Source organism: Myotis yumanensis, unplaced genomic scaffold (assembly GCF_028538775.1).
Source record: "Myotis yumanensis isolate MYYU_CA2020_CCGP unplaced genomic scaffold, mMyoYum1.0.hap1 SCAF_11, whole genome shotgun sequence".
NCBI classification, from domain to species: Eukaryota; Metazoa; Chordata; class Mammalia; order Chiroptera; family Vespertilionidae; genus Myotis; species Myotis yumanensis.
The window spans coordinates 24,819,143-24,842,312 of NW_027223762.1; the positions used below are offsets into that span (position 1 = coordinate 24,819,143).

Below are 23,170 nucleotides of genomic sequence, written 5' to 3' on the forward strand. Positions count from 1 at the left end.
CCTTCCTGCCTGTCCGCCAGGCCCGCCTTTCTTACTCACCAGCCTCTGAGGATTCAGCCTGGAGGCCCCCTGCCATCCAGAGTGGCCTCCTCTATAGGGAGGCTGCTGATCAGCCCTGCAAGGTCTGGGTCTCCAGCGCTGGCCCCCACTAGCCCACCCAGCCCCTGCAGCCCTGAATCCAGAGCCCAACCCCAACCCCACCCCCACCCCACCCCAACACACACACACTTTGGGCCTGGCAGGCTTGGCAAGCCAGCAGCCATGCCTTTGGCCAAAACCAAAGATCTGTGAGGAGCCCAGAGAGGTGTCAGGCTGGCAAGAGATGCCTGGGTTCAGGGCCCTGCTGTCCTTTCTACCCAGAACAACCTCTGCCTGGTACTGCTCTAGGCACTAACTTCACCCAAACTGGCCCTGCGCCATCCTTTTTCCTTTAGACTCAGATGCTAATGCAGGGCAATCTCTTCTTCATACCTGGAGAGGGACCTCTAGGGCAAGGGCCCTGCTCATAAACCTGTAGGGGTGGGAGAACTACCTGTGCCCTCACCCAGAGTTATTGGTGCTTGGTGCCTCCACACCATCTTAGGGGCGGTTCTCAACCTTGGCCACTCATTGGAATCAACTAGGGTGGGGGAGGGGGACAAGCTTTAAAAAAAAAACACAAAAAAAAAACTGGGCCTGAGTTCTACCCCCAGAGAGTTTGATGTGATCTGTTTGGGCGCTGACAACACCAAGAATTTTAAAATCTCTCCAGGGGATTCTGAAATGCAGCTTAGAACCACTGATTCTGAACTTGTAGATTTTGAACTGTATTTTCAAGATAACAGGGCTTTCAAAGCAATCCTAGGATGGGGGACCTGAGTCCTGGCAGCTCTGTGCTGCATCTAGGTAGGTGGCATCAAGGTGAGAAATGATGCTGGAGGCAGGGCCAGTCACCTAAGCAGCCTGTGGCCCTCGGCCTGTGGGTCTGGAAGGTGTCACCTGCAGGTCCAGAAAGCAGTGGGGGTGAGGAAGGAGAGAAAGAGGGAAGGAGAGGGAGGAGGACACACTGTCCCCAGCAGTGCTGTGACTTTTGACATGCTCTGACTTAATGGAGAGGAATTTCACATGGAAATAGCAGAAGACATTTGCAGCCAAGAAGAGCCATTTCCTTTGGTTGAAGCCAAATTCAGAGGAGAGAGGAACAGAGGCTGCTCAGGGACGCCAGGCAGGGATCTTGAGGAGCCAGTGTCGCAGCAGCCAATGGAGGAGGGAGGAGGGGTCCTGCAGGGAAGGCCTCTGGGGCTTAGGATGCAAGTCTCTTCCATCTGCACTAGGCTTTGCTGAGCCCTTGTGGCCATATCATTTGATGTGCACAATGGCCCTAGTTGACAGGTGTTACTATCCCAATCTCAGAGCCCAAGCTTGAGGTCAACTCAGGTCTGTCCGTCTCTCCATCTTGGCAAGGACAGGAGGAGCCCTGCTCTTCAAATAGTGTCTTGATTTTAGGCTTGTGGCGAGAGAAAGCCATCCAGAATCCCTCCAGCCTCTTTGGAAGAGCCTCTCCCTAACTGTATAAAATTCTATAAAATATTGGAATACGCCAAAGAGGAGAAGTAAAACATTCTCCTCACCACCTAGATCCTGCCAGCACCTCGGTGAATACCTGGTCAAAGTCTCCGTCACAGCCCCCGAACACACAGGAGGGGAGGCTACATTATGACCAGATGGCGGCACTGGTGAGAACGATGGGGCTGACGTCCCCCAGCTCCACAAAGGCAGACAGACGTCGTGGGAGCCAAAGGCAAAGCTTAGGGAACAGACCCAATGCACCAGGGTGTCCAGAAGGTCCTGCAGTCTCGCCTCTGGAATATCTGCAGGCCAGTCAGACACCTTCTCCTTCTGCATGGTCTTCATTCTTTCCTGGGACACCAGGAGCTGCCTTCCACCCTGTTACACACACCACACAGCTGGGCCCTGCAGCCTGGTCTGCACCGAGGGTCTAAGCCAGCCGTGGGCAAACTACGGCCCGCGGGCCGGATCCGGCCCGTTTGAAATGAATAAAACTAAAAAAAAAAAAAAAAAAAGACCGCACCCTTTTATGTAATGATATTTACTTTGAATTTATATTAGTTCACACAAACACTCCATCCATGCTTTTGTTCCGGCCCTCCGGTCCAATTTAAGAACCCATTGTGGCCCTCGAGTCAAAAAGTTTGCCCACCCCTGGTCTAAACCCTTCTGGCCAGAGCTGAGAGCCCAGGGGTGGACTCCTGACCCAAGCCTGGATTCTCTCTCCTGAGAATCTAATACTGGAACCAAGAGAGCTGGTTGCATCCTTTCAGGGTGTTGACTCAGGAAATGATATGAGAAAAGGCTAAGGTGGCTACATCAGATTCTGTACCTTAAAGAGGCTGTAAAGTCAGCCTACTGAGGGAGGAGGCCTCAGAGAAAGGAAGAGGGGAGACAGAGGGAGAGAGAAGTGGTTTCTGCCAGCCCCTGGCCCACAGTCTTGTCAGGAGATACCCCTACATACTGACAACACCATCGCCCTCCTCCCCTGTTGTTGTGAGGGGTTCCTCAGACTTCCATCCACAACCTCTCAGACTGACACAATCGCCTCTCTCTCTAGAACAATGGTTCTCAACCTTGGCTGCACATTAGAATCACCTGGGAATCTTTTTAAAATCCTGATTTCTGGGCCTCATCCTCCGGAAATTCTGTTTCTTTGTTATGGGGTGAGGCCACAACATGAGTAACAAAGAAACAGAATTTCTGGAAGACGAGGCCCAGAAATCAGGATTTTAAAAAAGATTCCCAGGTGATTCTAATGTGCAGCCAAGGTTGAGAACCACTGGTCTACAGCCACTTCCCTGAGCACCAGGTGCAACTGGAGAAAACACCTCTGTCAGCACCAGCTGATCCAGCGGAGACTCTGACCCACTTGGAGAATAAAAGGTGGAACTACCTGCCCTGTGGCCACCCCTGATCTAAGTGGGACAGGAGCCAGCGCCTGAGACATCCCTCTGATCTTCCAGTGGCTCTTAGGCCCTGAAGGAATGCCAGGTGTTTCTTCCACAAATGGGAAATTTAAATGAATTCAGTGAGATGGGCCTGTCCTTCCTTGCTCCCAATACCCCTTTGATAAGCATTTACAAGACTAGAGAAATATAACAAACTCCTTTTAAAATATAACAAACTATTGTATAAGCATTTTTTAAAGTTCCTTCCAATTATTGATCAGTGACTGGAATCTCCTCACCCTTTGTGAGACCCCAGCTCTCATGTGTGCCATCTCTCCAGCGCAGCTCCCTGAGCAGGCCTCCTTGGCATGCTTGGCTGCCTGTGGTCCCGGCCTTTTGACGGAACCTCACCCAACCCCCTCCCATCCTCCATGCCAGTCCGGCCAGGCTAGGCTCCCTCTGTTCCCCTCCAGCAAATGTTTATTCCTTTTGCGCCGTCCCCCACTACCACAAATTATGCAATCGAGTGTCCCACATTTGGGGAAATCACAATGGTCAGCACATGCGGAATGCAATAGATAGGCCTCGCCCTGGGAAAACCACCTTCGTGATCATGGTGTCTCCCCTACCAGGTAAGTATGCAAATGTTTATCCTTGCCTTTTGTCCAAACCAGGTTCCTTGCCTGCCACCTTCTTCCCTCTCCTCCCTGCCTCTCAGCCTCTTGGTCCCTTGGCTGTCCTCCTGAATGCTGCCTTGTCCCTGCTTCTGACTGCCTGGGCCTTCGTTGGAGAAATTGTTCCTCTGGGCACCAGCTTCCTGAGACGAGGGCCCGTCCTCTCGGTGAAACTGCCCGAGCTCCCAGCACCAGAAGGAGCTGCTTGGCCCAGCGTTCAAAGCCTCCCTCCAGCCGAGGACCACCCCAAACTACCCTCCTGGCCTCACCTCCCCTACAGCCCTCCCCAGACTCAGTCACATGCCTCCATCTTTTTTTTTAAGCCCGCACTCCCCAGTCCCTACACAGCACCTGGCACAGAGCAGATACTCAAAATATTTGTGTTGACTTGAAACCACAAATACTCGTGGAGTTGAATAAATATTGTTCTTTTCAAGGAGTTGAGAGAGAGAAAGAACCACCTGTTGGGATCCCATCAAGCTCAGTTTGGCCTTGGTTGAATGCGCACCCCCACCCCCTGAAGTCTCCCTGAGGCTGAGAGGTATTGCAACCCTCGTGCAGTCAAGGCCCAGCTGGAGGGTTGAGGCCCACAGAGCACGGCCTGGACACATCAGGGCTGTCTAAGCTGCTGCAAGGGCAGCCGGGAAACTCTCCAGGAAGACGACCGTTGACAATGAACAGATTGAGCACAAAACTTATTGTTCCAAACAGGACACTTTTGAAAGTGAACTGGAAGTTGTGCTGGGACTAGTCCAGGTAAGTAGGCTGGGTGGTCACTCAGGGCAATCTGTTCGGTTCTGTGTTCAAACCCTCCTAAGAGTAAACATAATAGAGTTTTCCAAACATAATAACTTGCTAAAACAAAGCAGCTTAGCGCAAAGATGGCTTTATTTTAAAAGCCAATTGTGTTGTTGAAGAAGAGACTATGTTCTCGCCCCATTCTGGCTATGCTCCGGGGCTGCTTGGGGTATTGTGCTGAAGATGTGTATGTTCCTGGGCCCGGGGTTCTCTGAAAACAGAACAGGAAAGGACACTGATGAGAGCATGACACCAAAACCCTGGAGCCTGCTGAGCCTGGCCGCTGGCTCAGGTGTGGCCGGCAAACCCCACGGAGAGAGACAAGGCCCGGGGCACCCTTGCACTGGCGCATGTCCTCCGCGCTCAGACCTGCTCCTGTCGGCCCCTCTCCCCATGGCTGCCCAGGTGCTGAGAGACAAGCAAGCAACGGGGCCTAGACCTGCGGGGGTGGCAGCTCGCATGCCACCTCTGCCTCAAGGCACACTCGCTCCCACAGAGCAATCTGTCCCTGGGCATGCCTCGGCGTCCCCTCTAGTGAACCTCCCCTGGCAGTAGGGGGTTGGAGAGAATGCACTCTGCACCTGAGTGGTTGACCTCAGAAGCCCCAACTCGTGAGCTTCTATCGCTGACCCAGCACGAGTAGTAAGGCATTTCTCTGCCACGGTCTGTGGGCCCAGGGTCAGCGTATTCTAAGGGGCCTATGAGTTCTACTTTTTTAAAAGTCATGTTTTCATTTTGATGAAATTCTTTAAGAAATTATTGTGCCAATTGTTTAGACAAAGCTTCTGTTGTGTGGTGATAAATGCAAATGACTGTCATTTCCATAAACTACAACTTGGATTTCTTAGGCCAGTGTTTTCCATGCTGGGGTGCCCACATATTCTCGAAACCCAAGGGAATTTTATCTTGGGTTGCTGGAGGGACACCAGGTTCTGTGTGTGTGGTTAAGGGAAGAATTTTATTGTCAGATAGGCCTGGGTTCAGGTCCTAGCCTCACCCCTAATAGCTCGGTGTGACCTTGGGCCATGGGCTTCCCAGGCCTCCCCCATCAAATGAGGTTCTGAGGCTCACGGGAGGCCCTCCAGGACAGGCGCTCCACGTGCTCCACACACCAGCTAGCCCTGTTATCACCTTCTTGTCATTTCCTTCCTTCCTTGCAGCTTGTTATCTCTTCGGGAGACAGTGAGAGTGGAAATTGGATTACTCTGAGAGTGGGACAGAGTCAGCCGGGCCTGGATGAAGTCAGCTGCCTGCAGAAGCCGCTTTAAATGACAGGATGTTTCCTTTGCCAAAAGCAGAGGAGCAGCCTGGAAATCTCATCAAGTCCTGGCCGGATGTCAAAAAAGCTGAAGCCTTTATTAGTGCTGTTAATGAGGAAGCAGCCTGTGGGAGAAGTCCTGGAAAACGGGCCCATAGGATAGGTTTGTGGGTCTGCACAGCCCCTCCCTCTGCCCCCCACCCACCCACCAAGACCTCCCCTCAGGAGGCTGCCAATTATGATTCTGAAACCTTGAGAACATCTGGCTCCACCCCCCAGCCCTGATTTCACTGTCACCAGCAAGCTCCTGGTTGTCCTTGACTTCCATGAAGAGCTTCCTATAATGGGAGACACTCCACAGAGTAGGAGCCCCAACACCAGCAACCCCCTTCTGGCTTCTCCAGCATTTCCTGGGGGTTTGGTTAGCATGGCTCCAGCTTCCTGGGGATGCTCAGCCCTGTGAGCGCCAACAAAATTCTGCATCCGGATCATGGCGATGCCGTTAGGGTATGAGGATCTGATTAAGGAATCCACCAACCTCCTGTTGTCCATTAGTTTTTAGTTTTATTGGCAGGGACTCCCCAGTATTCATACCTCCAGATAAAGACTGCATTACTCCACACCACAGCTGGCAACTCTGGAACCAGATCCTGAAGGCAAGCGCCTGGGCCACCCTCTCCCAGCCACTGCCCAGCTTCCTCTGCCCTCCTTCCCCCAGGGTGGGTCCCTTTCCTTACAGGCGGGATTTAAATTCCTGTCTCCCAACTACCTCAAATCTGGTTATATGCCAGCAAGTTTGAGAGACTTTCAGACTGTGTGCAGGCTGGAAACAACAAAGCCATGAAAATTAAAACTGTCTTTTAGCATTAAAAAAAAAAGGCCACTGTTCATAAACTCCATGTTAGGCTTTTGAGATCTTCCTTGGTCATCCCTGGGTCTTTGAGGCCCACACACTCGCAGAATCTACCTGCTTTATATCTCTAAGTGGACTTGTGCCTCTTCCCTGTCTCCTGAGCCCTTAAGGGCAGGATGATTGCTCATGCCCTCATGGTCTCCTTGGGTTCAATAATAATGTTTCTGCTCTTCCTTTTTGCTCTTAGAAGCCACACACACAAAGAAAGACAGTTCTGGATGGAGGGGGCAGCCACTTGTCCACTGCCTGCCTCAATTCATTAAAGGAGTTTCCCCACAAAGCACCCAGGTCATAGCATGGATGGCTAATCACTGTGCTGGCTCCTCTCAGCTGGACCCATAATGCAGCTGCAGTCTTCAGGAGCCACCTGGGCCTAAACCTGGCCCAGGGCTTGCCAGGTATTTGAGCTCTAGACTCTGCTGCCTTGACAAGCAATTACACACACACACACACACACACACACACACACACACACACACAGGAATTGTTATATAATACTCCCCATCCCACCTTCACAACCTCCCCGCCTCCAGCACATGGCCATAAAACTTACAACCACAATCTGTCTTTTAGAATACTTACCGAACAAGTAGGCAAGAATCGAGGTACTTTGGATCGAAAACAAGAAGTAACGGAACTTGTTGAAGGTATTTTCAAGTCATAATGACCTGGTCCTGGGCCTTCATGCTATAGAAAAGTTTTTAAAAAGTGTTTCATAATTACTAATATTTGATATATGTTAATGCTTTATTTGCCTTCTATAAATATACAGGTGAATCAGTGTGACATGGTAGAAAAACCGGATTGGGGCTTGGAAGATCTTATTCATGTGTGCCCTGGCACACGTCATTGTGAAATGGGAAAAATACCTGCTTTATCTACTTTACCTGCCTGTGGGATGACTGTGAAGACGAAAGGTTAAGTGACTGTAAAAGCCTCCTGAGCCCCTCCCACACTGGCATGCCTCACTCCATACTTGTCCCTCTGTTAATAGTGGCTTGCACTCTGAGCTGTTAGCTGTATAAAACACGCTTATTCTTTCATATAACTGTAATATATGGTATCTAAGTACAAACAAGTATTCACAGCAACTTACTGACATAAGTACAATGCCATGAGATTGACATAAGTGGATGGACACAATTTTAAAGACAAACATCCCAAGAGAAAAATTAGCAAAAGGCAAATTCACAAAGAGGAAATACAATTGTTCCATGAGGAGTGGGAGGGTTTAACCTTATTAATAACCAAATAAGTTTTCATTAAAACAATAAGATTCTTTGGGGAGGGGGTCTAGAAAATTAACAAAGGTAAAAAGAAAGAAGGAAAAAAGGAAGGGAGAGAGGAAAGGAGAGAGAGAGAGAGAGAGAATGAAAGGACACCAGCATGGACACTCATACATAATTCTGGTGGAAGTATAAATGTGATTGCCTTTCTGGAACACAATTTCGCAACCTATGAAATAACTTAAAAATATATATACCTATCCAAATGGAGAGAAAGAAGAGAGAGACTGGTTACAAGACTGTTGCAGAAATCCAGTACCAGTTAAAAATGTGGATTTTGTAATCAAAGAAAACACAATAATTTTAAGAGAAACATCAAAAATGCTTTATTCACAGTAATGTCCATCGCTAGCTACACATTTCCCCCATCTTTCAGGTAATTTGTGGATACCGTCCCAATAGAACTTTTCTTGTTTTGAGGCAGACCATTCAGAGACCCAATTTTCCACATTTTCGTACGTTTTGAAGTGCTGCTCAGAAAGTGCATGTGTCATCGATTGGAACAAGTGATAATCTGAAGGAGCAAAGTCTGGTGAATACAGCGGGTGGGTTAGTACTTTCCAGGCAAGATCTTTTAACGTGTCTTTAACTGGTTTTGAAGTGTGTGATGGTGCGTCATCATGAAGCAAAATTACTTTGCTGTGTCTTCTGGCCCATTCTGGTGGTTTTACGATAAAAGCGTGGTTCAAATTGATTATTTTCTGCTGGTAGCAATCAGTATTAATGGTTTAACCTGGTTTTAGAAGCTCATAATACCACACCTTCCTGATCTCACCAAATGCAGAGCATTGTCTTTTTTCCAAAGCGATTTGGCCTTGCAGTCAGTCGATGTTCATGGTTGACCTGGATCAACCCATAATTTTGTGCATTTGGGATTCTCAAAATAAATCCACTTTTCATCGCCAGTCACAATTTGATGCAAAAAATACTTTCTTTCGTGCCGTTGAAACATTTTACTGATGACTTTTCAGTTTTCCATTTGTCTTTCGTTCAGTTAACGTGGCACCCATTTTCCTTCCTTTAAAATCTTTCCCATTGCTTGTAAATGATCGGAAATTGTTTGCTGAGCAACGTTTCATCTTTCTGCAAGTTGTTTTTGAGTTTGACACGCATATTCATCCAATAATGCTTGTAATTGTTGGTCTTTAAACTTTTCCGATTGACCTGGATGTTCTTTGTCTTTCACATCGAAATCATCACTTTTAAAGCATTTAAGCCAGCGTTCACAAGCATTTTGAGATGGAGCATGTTCACCATAAGCTTCCAAAGTATACCATAACTTTCAGCAGCACTTTTCTTCAAAATAAAGTAATGAATTAAAACTTCCCATAAATGCTCTTTTTTTGGCACGAAATTCTACATTTTTAAGCGTAAAAATATCTATGATGTTAACACCTCCAGAAAATTTGACATGAAGTTTTGAAGCTTGTTGTCAATACAACAAAATAGCATACATATCAAATCGCATATATATCAACATTTGTGTAACTCCATCTATTGAAAAAAAATTTGCATTATTAACCAGTACACCTGGTAAATGAATATGAAAAAGGAATAAAAGATAAAAGGAGGTAGGGAAAAAGGATAAAATGATCAGAACAGCCGAAACCGGTTTGGCTCAGTGGATAGAGCGTCGGCCTGCGGACTGAAAGGTCCCGGGTTCGATTCCAGGCAAGGGCACGTACGTTGGTTGCGGGCACATCTCCAGTAGGAGATGTGCAGGAGGCAGCTGGTCGATGTTTCTCTCTCATCGATGTTTCTAACTCTCTATCCCTCTCCCTTCCTCTCTGTAAAAAAATCAATAGAAATATATTTTTAAAAATGATCAGAACAGAAGACTGTATCCCTTATCATAGGTAAGGCTGGGCCACAAATTAACCAAGGGATTTGGCAGGACAAGCAGGCCCTCCGAGGGCAGGATTCAGGAGCGGGGCTTCCCCGTTCACTCCTGCGGGGGGGCACAGCAGTGTAATTAGGGCTCCAAACTCAATTACTGCACCATGAATGGAGTCTGTTATTAACAGCCAAGCACAAGTCTGATAATCAAGGGATGGATGCACCTCATAATTTTACAACTCATGGCAGAGAGATAAAAACAGTAATGTTTTCAAACACATGCATATGTGGGACGGAGATGTTCTCTGTGCGGAGTGGCCTCTGCACTCCCACTGGAGAAGTCTGAGCCGCCCCACAAACTAAGGCATAGGAAGCCGAGGGGATCTGGACAGGGACAGTCTGTGCAACGTCCCCTTCGTTTGGCCCCAATAAGCACAGTGCTCTCAAGCCCAGAGTGGTAGCTGGGCAAAAGCTGCTGCTGAGTGTGCTACCACTGGCTGCATGCCTACGACAGCCCAGCTTCTGCAGGATGGCCTAGAAATGCCACCACCTATACCCGCCCTCCTACACCCCAGCCTAATGTGCTTTCATTTCTAAGCTGCCAAGTCATGAGCTCCTTGGGAGTCCAGGTGCCTGGCTAGCGAAGCACTGGTGTCTGCCTGCACCATCCAGCAGCCTCCCTGCATGGGCTTGGCCACCTGAATTAAAAAAGACCAAGACTTGGGGCAAAAAGAAATGACTAGATGCTATTCGCCCCACATGTGTCAGATGAAATCTTCTAAGTGGGAACATTAAGGAAGTGGACATGGGCCCAAGCTCATATTCCAGAAGCCACAGGAATACTGTTCTAACCAAGTGAGCTAACCAGCCAGGGGTAGGAATACTGTTCTAAATGAAAAGTGATGATCAGGTCAGAGTCCTGAGATAGGTGGGAAATGTTTCCAGCAGAGTCCTGGCTTCTGCCCCCGGGAGGACACGTGAGTGGACAGAGCAGGATGCAGGGAAGGGGACACTGGCCAGGAGGGCTCTGAATGCATTTCGAAGAGTGGATCTCATTCAATGGGAGGGGTTTAAAACAAGAACTTGGAACTGTGCCCTGCTCTTCCTTGAGGTTGGGGACTCTGCTCCCTCATTTACTGGGGATCACTGAGTGTGACCCAGAGCTTTGGTCCACATAAGGTGGGATGCATGGGTGAAGGGCGGCACCTCTTGCATAAATCGAATGGGTCACTTCTTAAACCTTGCTATTGTCACGGCCATGCTTTGACAACTCTGGGTTCCCCGAAACGAAACCTTGCAGAGACCACTGACATTTGGTGCCAAGGGAGAACAGAACCATCACCTTCCTCGAGTCTGCTGCCAAAAGCAACTACAGGAGCCCTTTTATAGTAGCCGCTCTTCTGCTTTGGGGCATGATTATATCTCACCCCTCCCGACAAGATGATAATATCTTTCTCTTCCCTTTAAAAAGTCCTATTTAATTGAGTTTCTACTTGAGGAGCTGTAGGGATTACACAGATGAATAAAATACTATCTTCAAGCTCAGAGTTCATAGTCCAGTGAGGGACACAGGCAAAACCAAATAAAAACACCCCAAAAGAAGAAATAAGGTGTGAGGAGCTGGCAAGGTGCTGAGTGAGGACTGAGCGAGCTGCCTGGCTCCAGGATTCTACGCCAGGCCCTGGCGGAACCGGCCTGTGCTAGCTACGTGTGATCTCGGGGGCCATGGGGCATTACAAGGGCAGGAGCTTTCCACTCACCGCAAAGGACTCGAATGCGAAGGCCCCCCTGACTTTTCTGCAGTGCTCCTGGGTTCCCATCATACCATGAAGAAGCGTAACTCATTTTGTTACAACCGCTTAAGGCCAATGACGCTATTACCATTATAGGCCTTTGGTAAGCCCTTCCATCCCCCCACCACACACACTCCTTCAGGGCTGAGAGAATGGAACTGGTTCATCCACACAACACTGCTCAGGAAGGACAAGGTACCAGGTGCCTCTGAAAGACTGTGTGAGAGTAGATGAATTACAAGTTTGTATGTGTTGAATTATGTCCTTCCAAAATTCATAAATCCTGTGACTCTTTGTTCTATTGAATACTAGTGTTTCCCCCCGCTCCCCTCTCCCCCCACCAAGTTCACAAGTCCTATGACTTTCGAATTCCCAGTAGCTCAGAATGTGACCTTATTTGGAAATAGGGTCATTCCAGATGTGATTAGTGAAGATGAGGTCATTAGGACGGGCCCTAAGCCAATATGAATGGTGCTCTTTATATAAAGGGGAATTTTGGACTCAGAGACACGTACACAGGGAAAACACCCCGTGAAGATGAAGGCAGAGATCTCTCGGAAGATTGCCAGCAAACCACTGGGAGCTATGAGAGGAGTGGGACAGAAGGAACCACATGGCTGGCACCTTGATCTTGGACTTCTAGATTCTAGAAGAGTGGAAAAAAATCTATTTCTGTTGTTTAAGTCGCTCAGTTTGTGGGACTTAGTTACAGCAGCCCTAGCAATTAAATACACAAGTGTTCAGCCCATTTCTTCATTCAACTAATATATGTACAATGTGCCACACAGTGTGCTGGGAGTTGGGAATACAGCAGTATATAATTGTCTCCCAATATCCTTTCTCCTATTCCTTGGTATTAGAATAATTTTTAACTGGGCACATGTCTACCCAGAATAAAAACTAAATTTCCCAACCTCCCTTGCAGCAAGGTGTGGCCACATGGCTAATTCCTGGCCAATAGGATGGAGATAGAAGTGTATGCAAATTCCAAGGAGCATCTTTAAGGAGAGAGCTGCTTGTCCATCTTCCCCGTCCTCCTGCCTGCCAGCTTGTCCCATATTCTCGGCTCTCTGGGATCATGGGAATGGAAGCCATGCTTAGCAGAGCAGCACACCGGAATCTGATGCTGTGGAATGCCATCCCAAGCTGAAACCACCTACTGCAGGCAGTTTGTACGAGAGAAAATAATGTTCCTACCTTGTTTAAAATAGTCATGTGGGGTCCTTGTTACTGGCTTAATTGAAAAGATATATCCTCATGGAGCTTACATTCTAACAGGGAATATATATACCTTACTAAAAAATATACTGACAAATGTGTGGAATATCACACAAAGGAACACATACAGTGCTATGGAAGAGCATGTAAGAAGGTAAACTGATCTGATTTGAGGGGCCTAAGAAGCCCCTTAAAGAAGTACATTTGAGCAGAAACTTAAAGAACGAGGAGGAGGAGGAGGAGGAGGAGGAGGAGGAAGAGGGGCTTGTAGGGTAAAAAGGCTGATAGGAGGGTTTGAGGAAGCAGTAATAGGAAAGGTTAGGGAAGGCCAAAGCAGGCAGGGAGCCTAGAGAGGAGGATGTTGTTCATTTTATTTTTTATTTATTTATTTTTTTTAAATATATTTTATTGATTTTTTACAGAGAGGAAGGGAGAGAGAGATAGAGAGTCAGAAACATCGATGAGAGAGAAACATCAATCAGCTGCCTCCTGCACACCTCCCACTGGGGATGTGCCCGCAACCAAGGTACATGCCCTTGACCGGAATCAAACCTGGGACCTTTCAGTCCGCAGGCCGACACTCTATCCACTGAGTCAAACCGGTTATGGCAGGATGTTGTTCATTTTAACCCTGTAGTCAAATTCACTGCGTCACAAACAATAAAATAAAATTTAAAGTGCATAGGCTCCTGTCAAAAATACAGTTAGGAATGTAAAATTCATCCTACTCTCTACAGTTAATCACTTTGTTGTTTTTTACATGTGTAGTAACACTAAGGATGATTTTACAATTTAATTGCAGATGTACAATGGTCATTGTCACCCTTGTATTTCCAGTCTCCATAAGTCCTCAGTGTTCCGCAGCCTCCTCATCTGCAGGCAGGAGTGCGGGCTCAGAGGGCTCTCCATGGCTGGGCCCTGCTTGCTCCCCACCCCACTCTCCATCCTGACCTTGGGCACTGCCAGAGAGTTGCCCCATCCCTGCCGCCACCTCTAGCTCACATACCCATTCTCGTTTGACCCTCACAACAGTGTAGGGAGATGCTATTACCTCCATTTCACAGATGAGAATGTGCAGGGTTAGAAACAAATGACTAAGCACCTCAGCTGCAGGAGCCAGAGCCAGCTCCGGGCCCTCCTCCTCCCTGCTGGGCGGTGTCAGTATGTAGTTCTAAGCTTTTAATTTTTAATCACGGCTAAAGGGAACCTGGAATGAGCACACTGTCTGTCCCTAATGATCCTAGCACAAACAACTTTCAGTGAATCATACTTGGAGAGAAAGGGTCAGAAATAAAATGTATAGTCCCAAATGTATACATATAAAAAAAACGTAAGTGATATGCAACATAAACTGAAATTACTACATAGGATAATAAAAATGACCGCCCCCCCCCTCCAAATTTGGTGAGAAGGGTGTGAGAGGAGGACCATATTGTGCAAAGAAGAAAACAGATGCCCTGCAAGGAGGGTAGAATCCTGTGTGGAGGTGGCACAGAGAGAAGCTGGCAGCTTTGGGGAATTCAGGAGGCAGGTGGCACGGTGTATCTGACTAAGGAAATTCCAGAACTCGGTAAATATTGGTCTACATCTTCAGAGGAAAAAGAAGGGAAACATGCATGTTGGTGGGTGGGGTACAAGCAAATCTGACAGGGGCCAAAATTATTCACATTTGTGAAATTAAGAATTGGCGTACCTCTGAAGTCTAGCTCGGTACTATTTATTTCTGCTGAGACCGTGGCAGTCTCGGTTTCCAGGTATGAGCTGTGTGGGTGGGGCAACACTGAGTCGTCACAAACCTGCCCACCCTAGAAATGTAGCTTCTATAGAAATGCATGTGCCAGGGACCACCAGGTAATTTCGAATTGCCACAGGTGTTTACTGGCCCATCCTCCCTTTTCTACATGACCCTGGGAGTAGAAGGGGCCCCACCATAATTAGAAATCTGAAGTGGTACTTCTGCCTGGGAACTTCCAGTCCAGCTGGCACCCCCCTACTCCTGGTCACAGCAAGTGGTCCAGGGTCAGGCACAGGACCACCAACTGGCCAATCAGAAGAACCTGCCTTTTCATAGCAGCTGGGGCTGCTGGAGATGGTCTTGCCCAGCTCATAAAGAGACCATGTCCAAAGGATGGAGAAAGGTAAATCAGTGGCCAACATGCCCAAGGCTATGTGCATCAATAAATTCCACCCCACCTTTATGTTTGTACTAGAGGCCTGGTGCATGAATTCGTGCACATTGAGAGGAAATTAATTAGAAGAAATATTTTAATATCGCTATTTGACCTTTCTCTATAATAGAAGTGTCAACCAAAATCACAATCGACAATGACAGATCGAAACACACACACATGCAATTGGTGCCAGCAAGAGCTTTATATATATAGATAAACTTGCTTAATTAGACCTGCTTTCTGATTTAGCTAAACTTTTTCCAGCCCAGTGAAGCACCCCAACTTCTCTTTCAGGTAATTGTCAGCAACACAGTAGTAAATATCAACACGAAGCAGATTATTATTGTAGATCACACAGGAAGGAAAAAGGGCAAAATATTTAACTATGACTATATTCTGCACAGTGAGAAAACCTGAAGTCATTTTCAAGGTCCCCATTTCTTACTTCTTTTCAGTCAGGTCAAGTTTCTAAGCTTTCTAAATCTCCGTTTTTCTGTCTAATGAAAAGAAAATAGGATTCCACCGAGTCTCCTATCTACCTACTCCAGGACTTTTGTGAGGATCAAATGAGATGAGGCATGGGAAAATGCTTCACAGACATTTTATTAAAATGTAAAATATTTGCACCTGGCTATAAAGCAAGTCGTGTTTCTGGGCTGAAGAAACTGCAAAGCGGCTAGTCACTAGGGAGAGGAAACCAGGCATTGCTACATGATGTCATTACCCAGCACCCACAGCAACTGTTTTCAGGGCTGGGCTGGGCTGTGGGCTGCATTGTGCACCATGGGGTCTCAGCAGCATTGGCTGCGATTTGGTGAGTGTCACTCCAGTGTGGTGGCAGGGCCTGTGTCCCACTTGGGGGAAGCCAAATGTTGCTTTGTGGGTGCCAGGTCCACAGTGTCGTTTCTCTGTAAATGGTCAGTGCATGTCACGGCAGCTCCTGCGCTGAGCTCCTGTCCCCTGGTGGTCAGTGTGTGTCATAGTGACCAGTCAGACGGTCGGACACTTAGCATATTAGCCTTTTATATATATATAGAATCTTTGCTTAAGCTAATTGGGTTGGGTTTCTGTCACTTGCCACTGACTAAAATCCTAATATATTCTTCTTTCTATTTCCAGTCAAGATATTGTTATAAGAAAGGAGTGTAGCACCCAGCTGGTGTGGCTCAGTGGTTGAGTGTCAATCTATATGACCCAGGAGGTCACAGTTTGATTCTTAGTCAGAGCACATCCCCAGGCTGTGGGCTTGATCCCCAGTGTGGGGCATGCAGGAGGCAGCCAATCAATGATTCTCACACATCATGTTTCTATCTCTCTCTCCCTTGCCCTTCCTCTCTGAAATCAATTTTTAAAAAATAAAATAAAATAAATAAAAAAGAAGTGCAGGAAATTCCTCACACTCACAGCCAGGCAGGGATCTATGACTGCTGGTGTTAATAGCATTGGAAAATTTGCACAACTTTTAGAAAAAGAAAAATTGCTAGGGTATCTATTTCTTAAAAATCCTAGTACATCTGTAGCTGTATTTGAAAGCTTGTATTTTTCCAAAAATGTTACCTACAACCAAACTCATCTTTGAGGACACTGAGACTGAGACCTGTTTCAGTCTTAACTTTCAGATGCCATTCAATTTGTGTTTGGCATTATGCGATCTGACCAAGTTTATTAATTATTTTTCTGCTCTTCATGAAATTTTAAATTATCAGCTTAGTTTCTTTTTGTAGTTCATTTTAAAAGTATAGTTAGTATACAATATTAGATTAGTTATATTAGTTTCAGGTATATAGTATAGTGATTCAACATTTTTATACCCTACAATGTGATCACCATACTAAATCTAGTAGTCATCTGTCACCATGTAAACTTATCACAATATTATTGACTATAGTCCCCTTCACCTTTTTCACCCATCCTCTAACCCCGCTCTGCCAACCATCCCTTCGATCTCTGTTTATGAGGGTTTTTTTTTGTCTTATTTGTTTGTTGTTGGTTTTTTTTTAGATTCCACATATAAGTGAAATTATACAGTATTTGTCTTTCTCTGTCTGACTTATTTCACTTAGCATAATACCATCTAGATCCATCCATGTTATCACAAATGACAAGATTTCATTCTTTCTTTAATTGCTGCAAAATATCCCATTGTATGTATATACTAAATCTTCTTTATCCCTTTATCTATCGATGGACACTTAGGTTGATTCCGTATCTTGACTTTTATAAATAATGCTGCAATGAATATAGGGTGCATATCTCTTTTTGAATTAGTGTTTTTCTTTTCTTCAGATAAATACCCAGAAGTGGAATTGTTGGGTCACATGTTAGATCTATTTTTAGTTTTTTTTAGGAATCTTCCTACTGTTTCCATAGTGGCTCCATAAACTTGCAGACCCATCAACAGTGCACAAGGGTTCCCTTTACTCCACATCCTTGACAACACATGTTATTTGTTGACTTTATAATAGCCATCTTAGCTGGAGTGAGGTGGTATCTCATTGTGGTTTGATTTGCATTTCCCTGATGATTGATGAGGTTGAGCATCTTTTCATAAGGCTATCTATATGTCCTCTTTGGAGAAATAGCTCTTCATATCCCCTGCCCATTTTTTTATCGGGTAGTTTATTTTTTTTGTTATTGAGTTGAATGAGTTCCCTATATATTTTGGATATCAACTCTTTGATCGGATGTATCATTTGTGAATATCTTGTCCCATTCAGTAGGTCGTCTTTTTGTCTGTTTGATGGCTTCCTTCGCTGTGCAGAAGTTTTTCAATTTGATGAAGTCTCATTTGTTTATTTTCGCTTTTGTTTCCCTTTATCAGCTTAGTTTTTAATTAAACTAATTCCTTCATTGCAAAAACAGCTGAAAGAATGCTAGTTTTAATGCAAAGAGTATGCCACAGATACCATATCCCTTTTCAAACCTCTACCATTAAACATGACTAAAACAGACAAATCACATAATGCCTTATTCTTTATAGGCTTGTCAGATTTTAAGAAGTACAAAACATCATAAAATATTTCTGAAATCAAGTAAAAGAAACCCATTTTCATTTGACATTGTAAGATTTTATTCCTACCATCAGGAAAGATGTGCACATCTAATTTTTCACTTTATGTACAACTGTGAGAAATAATAACTAAAGAATCTGCTCAGCAAATCACTGGAAGCCCAGAATCATATGACCGACTGATTCCCAATTAAGTAGTAGTAAGTGGCACTATTTTTATTTTAGTATCAAAATATTTTTATGTTGACTATTTTGATGGCTCTTTTCCTCAAACATTGTCTACTTCCTGATTTTTTTAAAAATTGAGTTTTGAAAAATTATAAAAGAAATGGAAAGAGAGAAACAAAGTAAACAACTACCCTTAACCACAGCACCTCAGCATAGCCACTAATAGCATTTTGGTGCATTTCCTGTTTATTATACTCATAATTTTTCTTATATTATTTTAATCATAATATACACACCAATCTGTATCCTGAATTTTTCATTATATTTTAGATCACAAACATTTTTGCTGCTATTTCATGATGTTAACAATTGTTTCAATGATTGTAAGATATTCCTTTAAGTGTATACACAAAATTCTTTTTTAATTATTTCCCTTCTAGCCCTAACCGGTTTGGCTCAGTGGATAGAGCGTCAGCTTGCGGACTGAAAGGTCCCAGGTTCGATTCCGGTCAAGGGCATGTACCTTGGTTGAGGGCACATCCCCAGTGGGGGGTGTGCAGGAGGTAGCTGATCGATGTTTCTCTCTCATCGATGTTTCTAGCTCTTTATCCCTCTCCCTTCCTCTCTGTAAAAAATCAATAAAATATATATTTTTTTAAATTATTTCCCTTCAATTTGATATTAAATTGTGGCTGTTGCTATCTTACTATTATAAATAATCCCTTGATGATATCTTTGTATAGATGAATAGTTCTGCATATAATATTATTACATTAGGAGGATTTTCTCCAAATGGAATTGGTGGGCTAAAAGATATAAATAGTTTTTATAGCTCAATACATACTGTGATTTCAAGGGATTGTGTTAGTGTATACTCCCACCAGCAATTAGATAAGATAAGCACTAAGTCTCTATAGTTCACTGCCAAGTAGATATTGGAGAGAAAAAAAAAGATTTAGAAAAATAATAATAAAATCTTCCTTACTCTTCTAAATCACATCACCAGCCCCACCTGAGTGGCTCATCCCATACACCAAAAAGATTGTGGGTTCGATTCCTGGTCAGGGCACAGACCTAGGTTGCAGGTTCAATCCCTGGTTGGTGCATAGGGGAAACAACCAATCATTGAATCAATGTTTCTCCTCTCTCTCCCTCTCTCTCTCTAAAAGTCAATCAAACATATTCTCGAGTGAGTATTATACATACATACATACATAAACAAATAAATAAATAACATCACTTGTGGCCCCTATATGTTCAAAGAAATTATGCAGAATATCTGATATCCTTCTTACCGACATTTTCAAAGACATTCAGTAGGGAACAACATTTATGTAATTTGTTGGTAGATCAGGAGATTTTTGGGGTCATTTCTAAAAGCAGTTAAATTAATTAAAGGGAGGGCAAGAGGAAGAAAATCCACAAATGACAAGCTTTATTTTGTTCAATCTGATTGCATAAGAATGACTAAGATTTGTTACAGTTTGCTTTCTCTCTTTGAAAAATAAAAATAAAAAAGTCCTGCTATGAGGACTGGACCTCTGGGTCTTGGCATTTGTGGAGCTTGGTCATTATAAAGGTGCTAAGAGGGGATGGTGGCTGTAGAAGTTCCCGATACAATTTTTTTCTGTAGGTGCAAAAAGGCCCTTTTTACTTAGGGTAGAACATGTGCTCTGGCATCTGTACCCAAATACTTAGTCTTTCTTATGGGCAAAGCAATTATGCTGATCAATAACTGAAATAGCCAATAAGTACACCACCTTACATTGGTAATTTGAAGATTAAAAACTGTTTTCCAAGCAGATAAATCCCTCACCAACTGCTTCTGCCGAGAGCCACCTACACTTCAGGGACAAAATGTTAATTCACCAACTGAATCCCTGACAAACAAGAAGGATGTGTTTTTTAACAAGTGAAAATGGCTCCTGAGAGGCACCTAGGATCTTAGAGGATTTTCAGATTAAAAGTTAATGTACTTTTTATGACTGACAAATCGTGTAGTAATCTGCTATGCCTTTACATGGTCATCTAGTCCTTTTTAAATAGACTGTTCCTGGAGATTTTATGCATAAATGATTAAATTTCAATGAGCTAGTTTTCATGGATGATGGAAAGAAAGGAGGATGAGATATGCACCTGTATGTATCCATCTTTTATAACCTGCTCGTTCTCAAAACGGTTTAAAGTGACTCAGTGAATGTCTCTAGGCCGTACTATGTTGCACCAGATCCACAGGTCAGATTTCTGGTGATTGTAGGTTTCAGGTATAGCAACAATGAGACAACCTGTCCCAAGTCAATAGGGCTCAAATGACACCACGACCTTACCAGGCAACTATACACAAAACACACCTCAGAAGAATTAGTCACACATTTTTTTTCTTTTTCTTTTAAATGTATTTTTATTGATTTCAGAGAGGAAGGGAGAGGGAGAGATAAAAACATCAATGATGAGAGAGAATCACTGATTGGCTGCCTCCTGCACACCCCACACTGGGGATAGAGCTCACAAACCAAGTATGTGCCCTGACTGGGAATCGAACTGTGACCTCCTGGTTCATAGGTCGACATTCAACCACTGTGCCACACTGGCTGGGCCATCACAAATTTTTTTCAAAATCAAAATGTCAAGTCCTGACCAATGTAGCTCAGTTCGTTGGAGCTCAGTTGGACCAACCAACTCAGCCACACTAGCCAGAGCTATTTCATATTTTTAAGAGCATACATGCAGCACAGTATTCATTAGAATAAACTAGACTGATTCATTTACAAAACTAGCACTCTTAGAAACATCTTTCATACACATGTCTTAGGCACACATGTCTTTGAATAGGCTCTAAATAGCCTAAGACAACTATTTTTAAGTCTTGGCTATTCTTCTGACAATTATTTTCTTATCACTAAATAGTATGTGCATTTTGTAATTTCTTAGTTGACATTTTAGCCATTATCTATTGGTGACCTCTTAGAATAAATGAAGAAATATCTCTTGCTCTTTCTCCTGCTCATCCAATCAAAAAGTACATTTTAAATCAACGTTTCCTAAATAACTTATTCCTTGCAGAGCCAACGTACATAACATGATTTCTTGTTGGGACAGTCTTTTGTTTTACCTGGAGTTAATTGGTGACTTGTTTTTTCACTTGCATATTTTGCTATACATATTTTCTTAATTGTTCTTGAGTGCTTTTTCCTGTAGGAACATTCTTTCTGGAGTTCTTCCAGTTTCTTTCTTAGTGTGGATTGTTTTCTCTCTCAGCCTGCTGTACAGTGGGCCTGTTACAGGACAGGGGATCTGGCCCTGAGCTGGTTTGCCAGGGGCCAGCAGGTAGTGTGTGGGTTCTTGACTTTGTGCAGGAAAGATTTCATAAGACAAGTCCAAGTGACTTTGAGGGTACATTTATTAAAGTTGGGGACAGCGAAATAAGAAAGGTCTTAGCATAGAAGAAGCAACAGGAGAGCCTAGGTTGGGCTGCTTTAGCTCACTGGGAAGTCAGAGAAAAGAGCCCCGGAGATAGGGTCAGGGGATTAGTCCAGGGCGAGCTGCTGCTGCTTCCCTGGTTACAAGTCCTGTGGGGTCCCTGAGAGTTTAGGAGATGCATGATTGTGAGGGAAGAAGATGGGCAAGAGCAAAGGCATGGGTGTGCTCCCGGGAGGGAAAGTGAGTCTTTAGGGTTTTTATCTCTCCCTTGCAAGTGGGAATCTTAGGGGAGGTCTCAAGGGAGGCTTTCAGCAGAATATTCATCAGTTTTCCAGGTGTGCTCTTTCAGGCTCATGGGCTCTACTGATTGGTCAGCGCCAGAGCTGGGGGTCATTGGTCATTGCAGCTGGTCCTAGAGTTGCCCACCTGGTTTTGCTACTTTTCTGGGCCTAGAGCTGAAATACAACTGAGGCCTAGATGTTATTTATCCCTAGGGAGGTATGTTAAGCTGTCTCATTTTCCCCATTCCACTTGCCAAGAAGTTTTCCTAGCTTCATACTATCCTGCCTCACTCTATACCTCCTAATAACTGTGTGAACTCAGACAATTAACTTCCATTTTCCAATTTATCAAATAGAGATAATAAATACCACCCCATCAAGTTGCTGTGAGAATTAAATGAAACAGGATATGTCTGTCACAGAGCACCGTGTCAGGCACCAGAAAACACTTGATGCATTATCATTCAAGCCGACCTCAGCAGTAGTAGTAGATTTATAAAGTTTCTTTCGGTTCTAAGAGCCCTTAACAGTTCTGTGACTATGATTTTAATTTTTAAAACCATTAAACTGAATGATAAAGTCAATCAAATGAGTTTTTCAGATAAAGGCTTATAATGGCCTAAGGATTATTGCATTTATCTCAAGAACAAGCACATCTCCCACTGCTGGGATCGAAGGAGTTTACTCTCTGAGTTTACAAATTAGTGGCTTTAAACCAAACCCATAAGTCTGCTCTGGGAATGCATGTTTAGGACAGACATGAATCACCGCCCTGGGCTACTTCTTTATCTTAGAATATTTTAGTAATCTTTTCACCTTGTTGAAGGACAGGATGTTCCAAATCAGTGAATCACTTTTATACATAAAATGGAATGGATGAGGTGATATCAATGAAAGTGGTAGATCTCCATTTTCCCCCAAAATCTTCTCCTCCATAAAGGCAATGAGTACAAAGGCAAAATTTGTCAGAATCAATTGCCTTGTGCCATTTCCCAAACCAGGTCGTTTATCTTGCAGGATGCCTAACCTAACTTGTTAATAAATTGTTTTAATTGCATTTCTCTTTACTAAGAGTATAAACAAATCCTTATTAACTCATGGCATCCATTTAAAATGTGTAATTCAAAGGAAATACAATATCACCCAGTGGGGAAAAAACTGGTGTCTCAACTGCTTGCTGCCAAAGCCGACTGCACAATGCATTTATAACTATCTCCTTCCCCCCACACATACACACCTGTACACACATGTACACACACAGAGAGCCAAGAGAAGAGACAATGGCCAACAGAGATAACATATTTTCGAAGATGTGAAGCAGTGAGGAGGAATAGAACCTGACGTGGAGCAGGCTGATTTGCTCCACAGAACCTAAGAGCAGCTCGGGAATTTTAGGCATCAGGCA

At 44.4% G+C, this 23,170-nt stretch overlaps 1 protein-coding gene and 1 pseudogene across 1 annotated transcript in view; both read right to left on the minus strand.

Moving 5' to 3' along the window:
* Positions 1-3,429: 3,429 nt before the first annotated feature.
* LOC139020242 (U1 spliceosomal RNA) lies at positions 3,430-3,579 on the minus strand (annotated as a pseudogene).
* A 926-nt stretch (positions 3,580-4,505) lies between these two features.
* STPG4 (sperm-tail PG-rich repeat containing 4) overlaps positions 4,506-23,170 on the minus strand; it is a 35,647-nt gene continuing 16,982 nt past the window's right edge. The window contains exons 6-7 of the mRNA XM_070428430.1: positions 7,165-7,269; positions 4,506-4,622 (exon numbers count right to left, since the gene is read on the minus strand). Coding sequence (XP_070284531.1) covers positions 4,506-4,622; positions 7,165-7,269 — 222 coding nt within the window. The remainder of the gene's footprint in view (positions 4,623-7,164; positions 7,270-23,170) is intronic.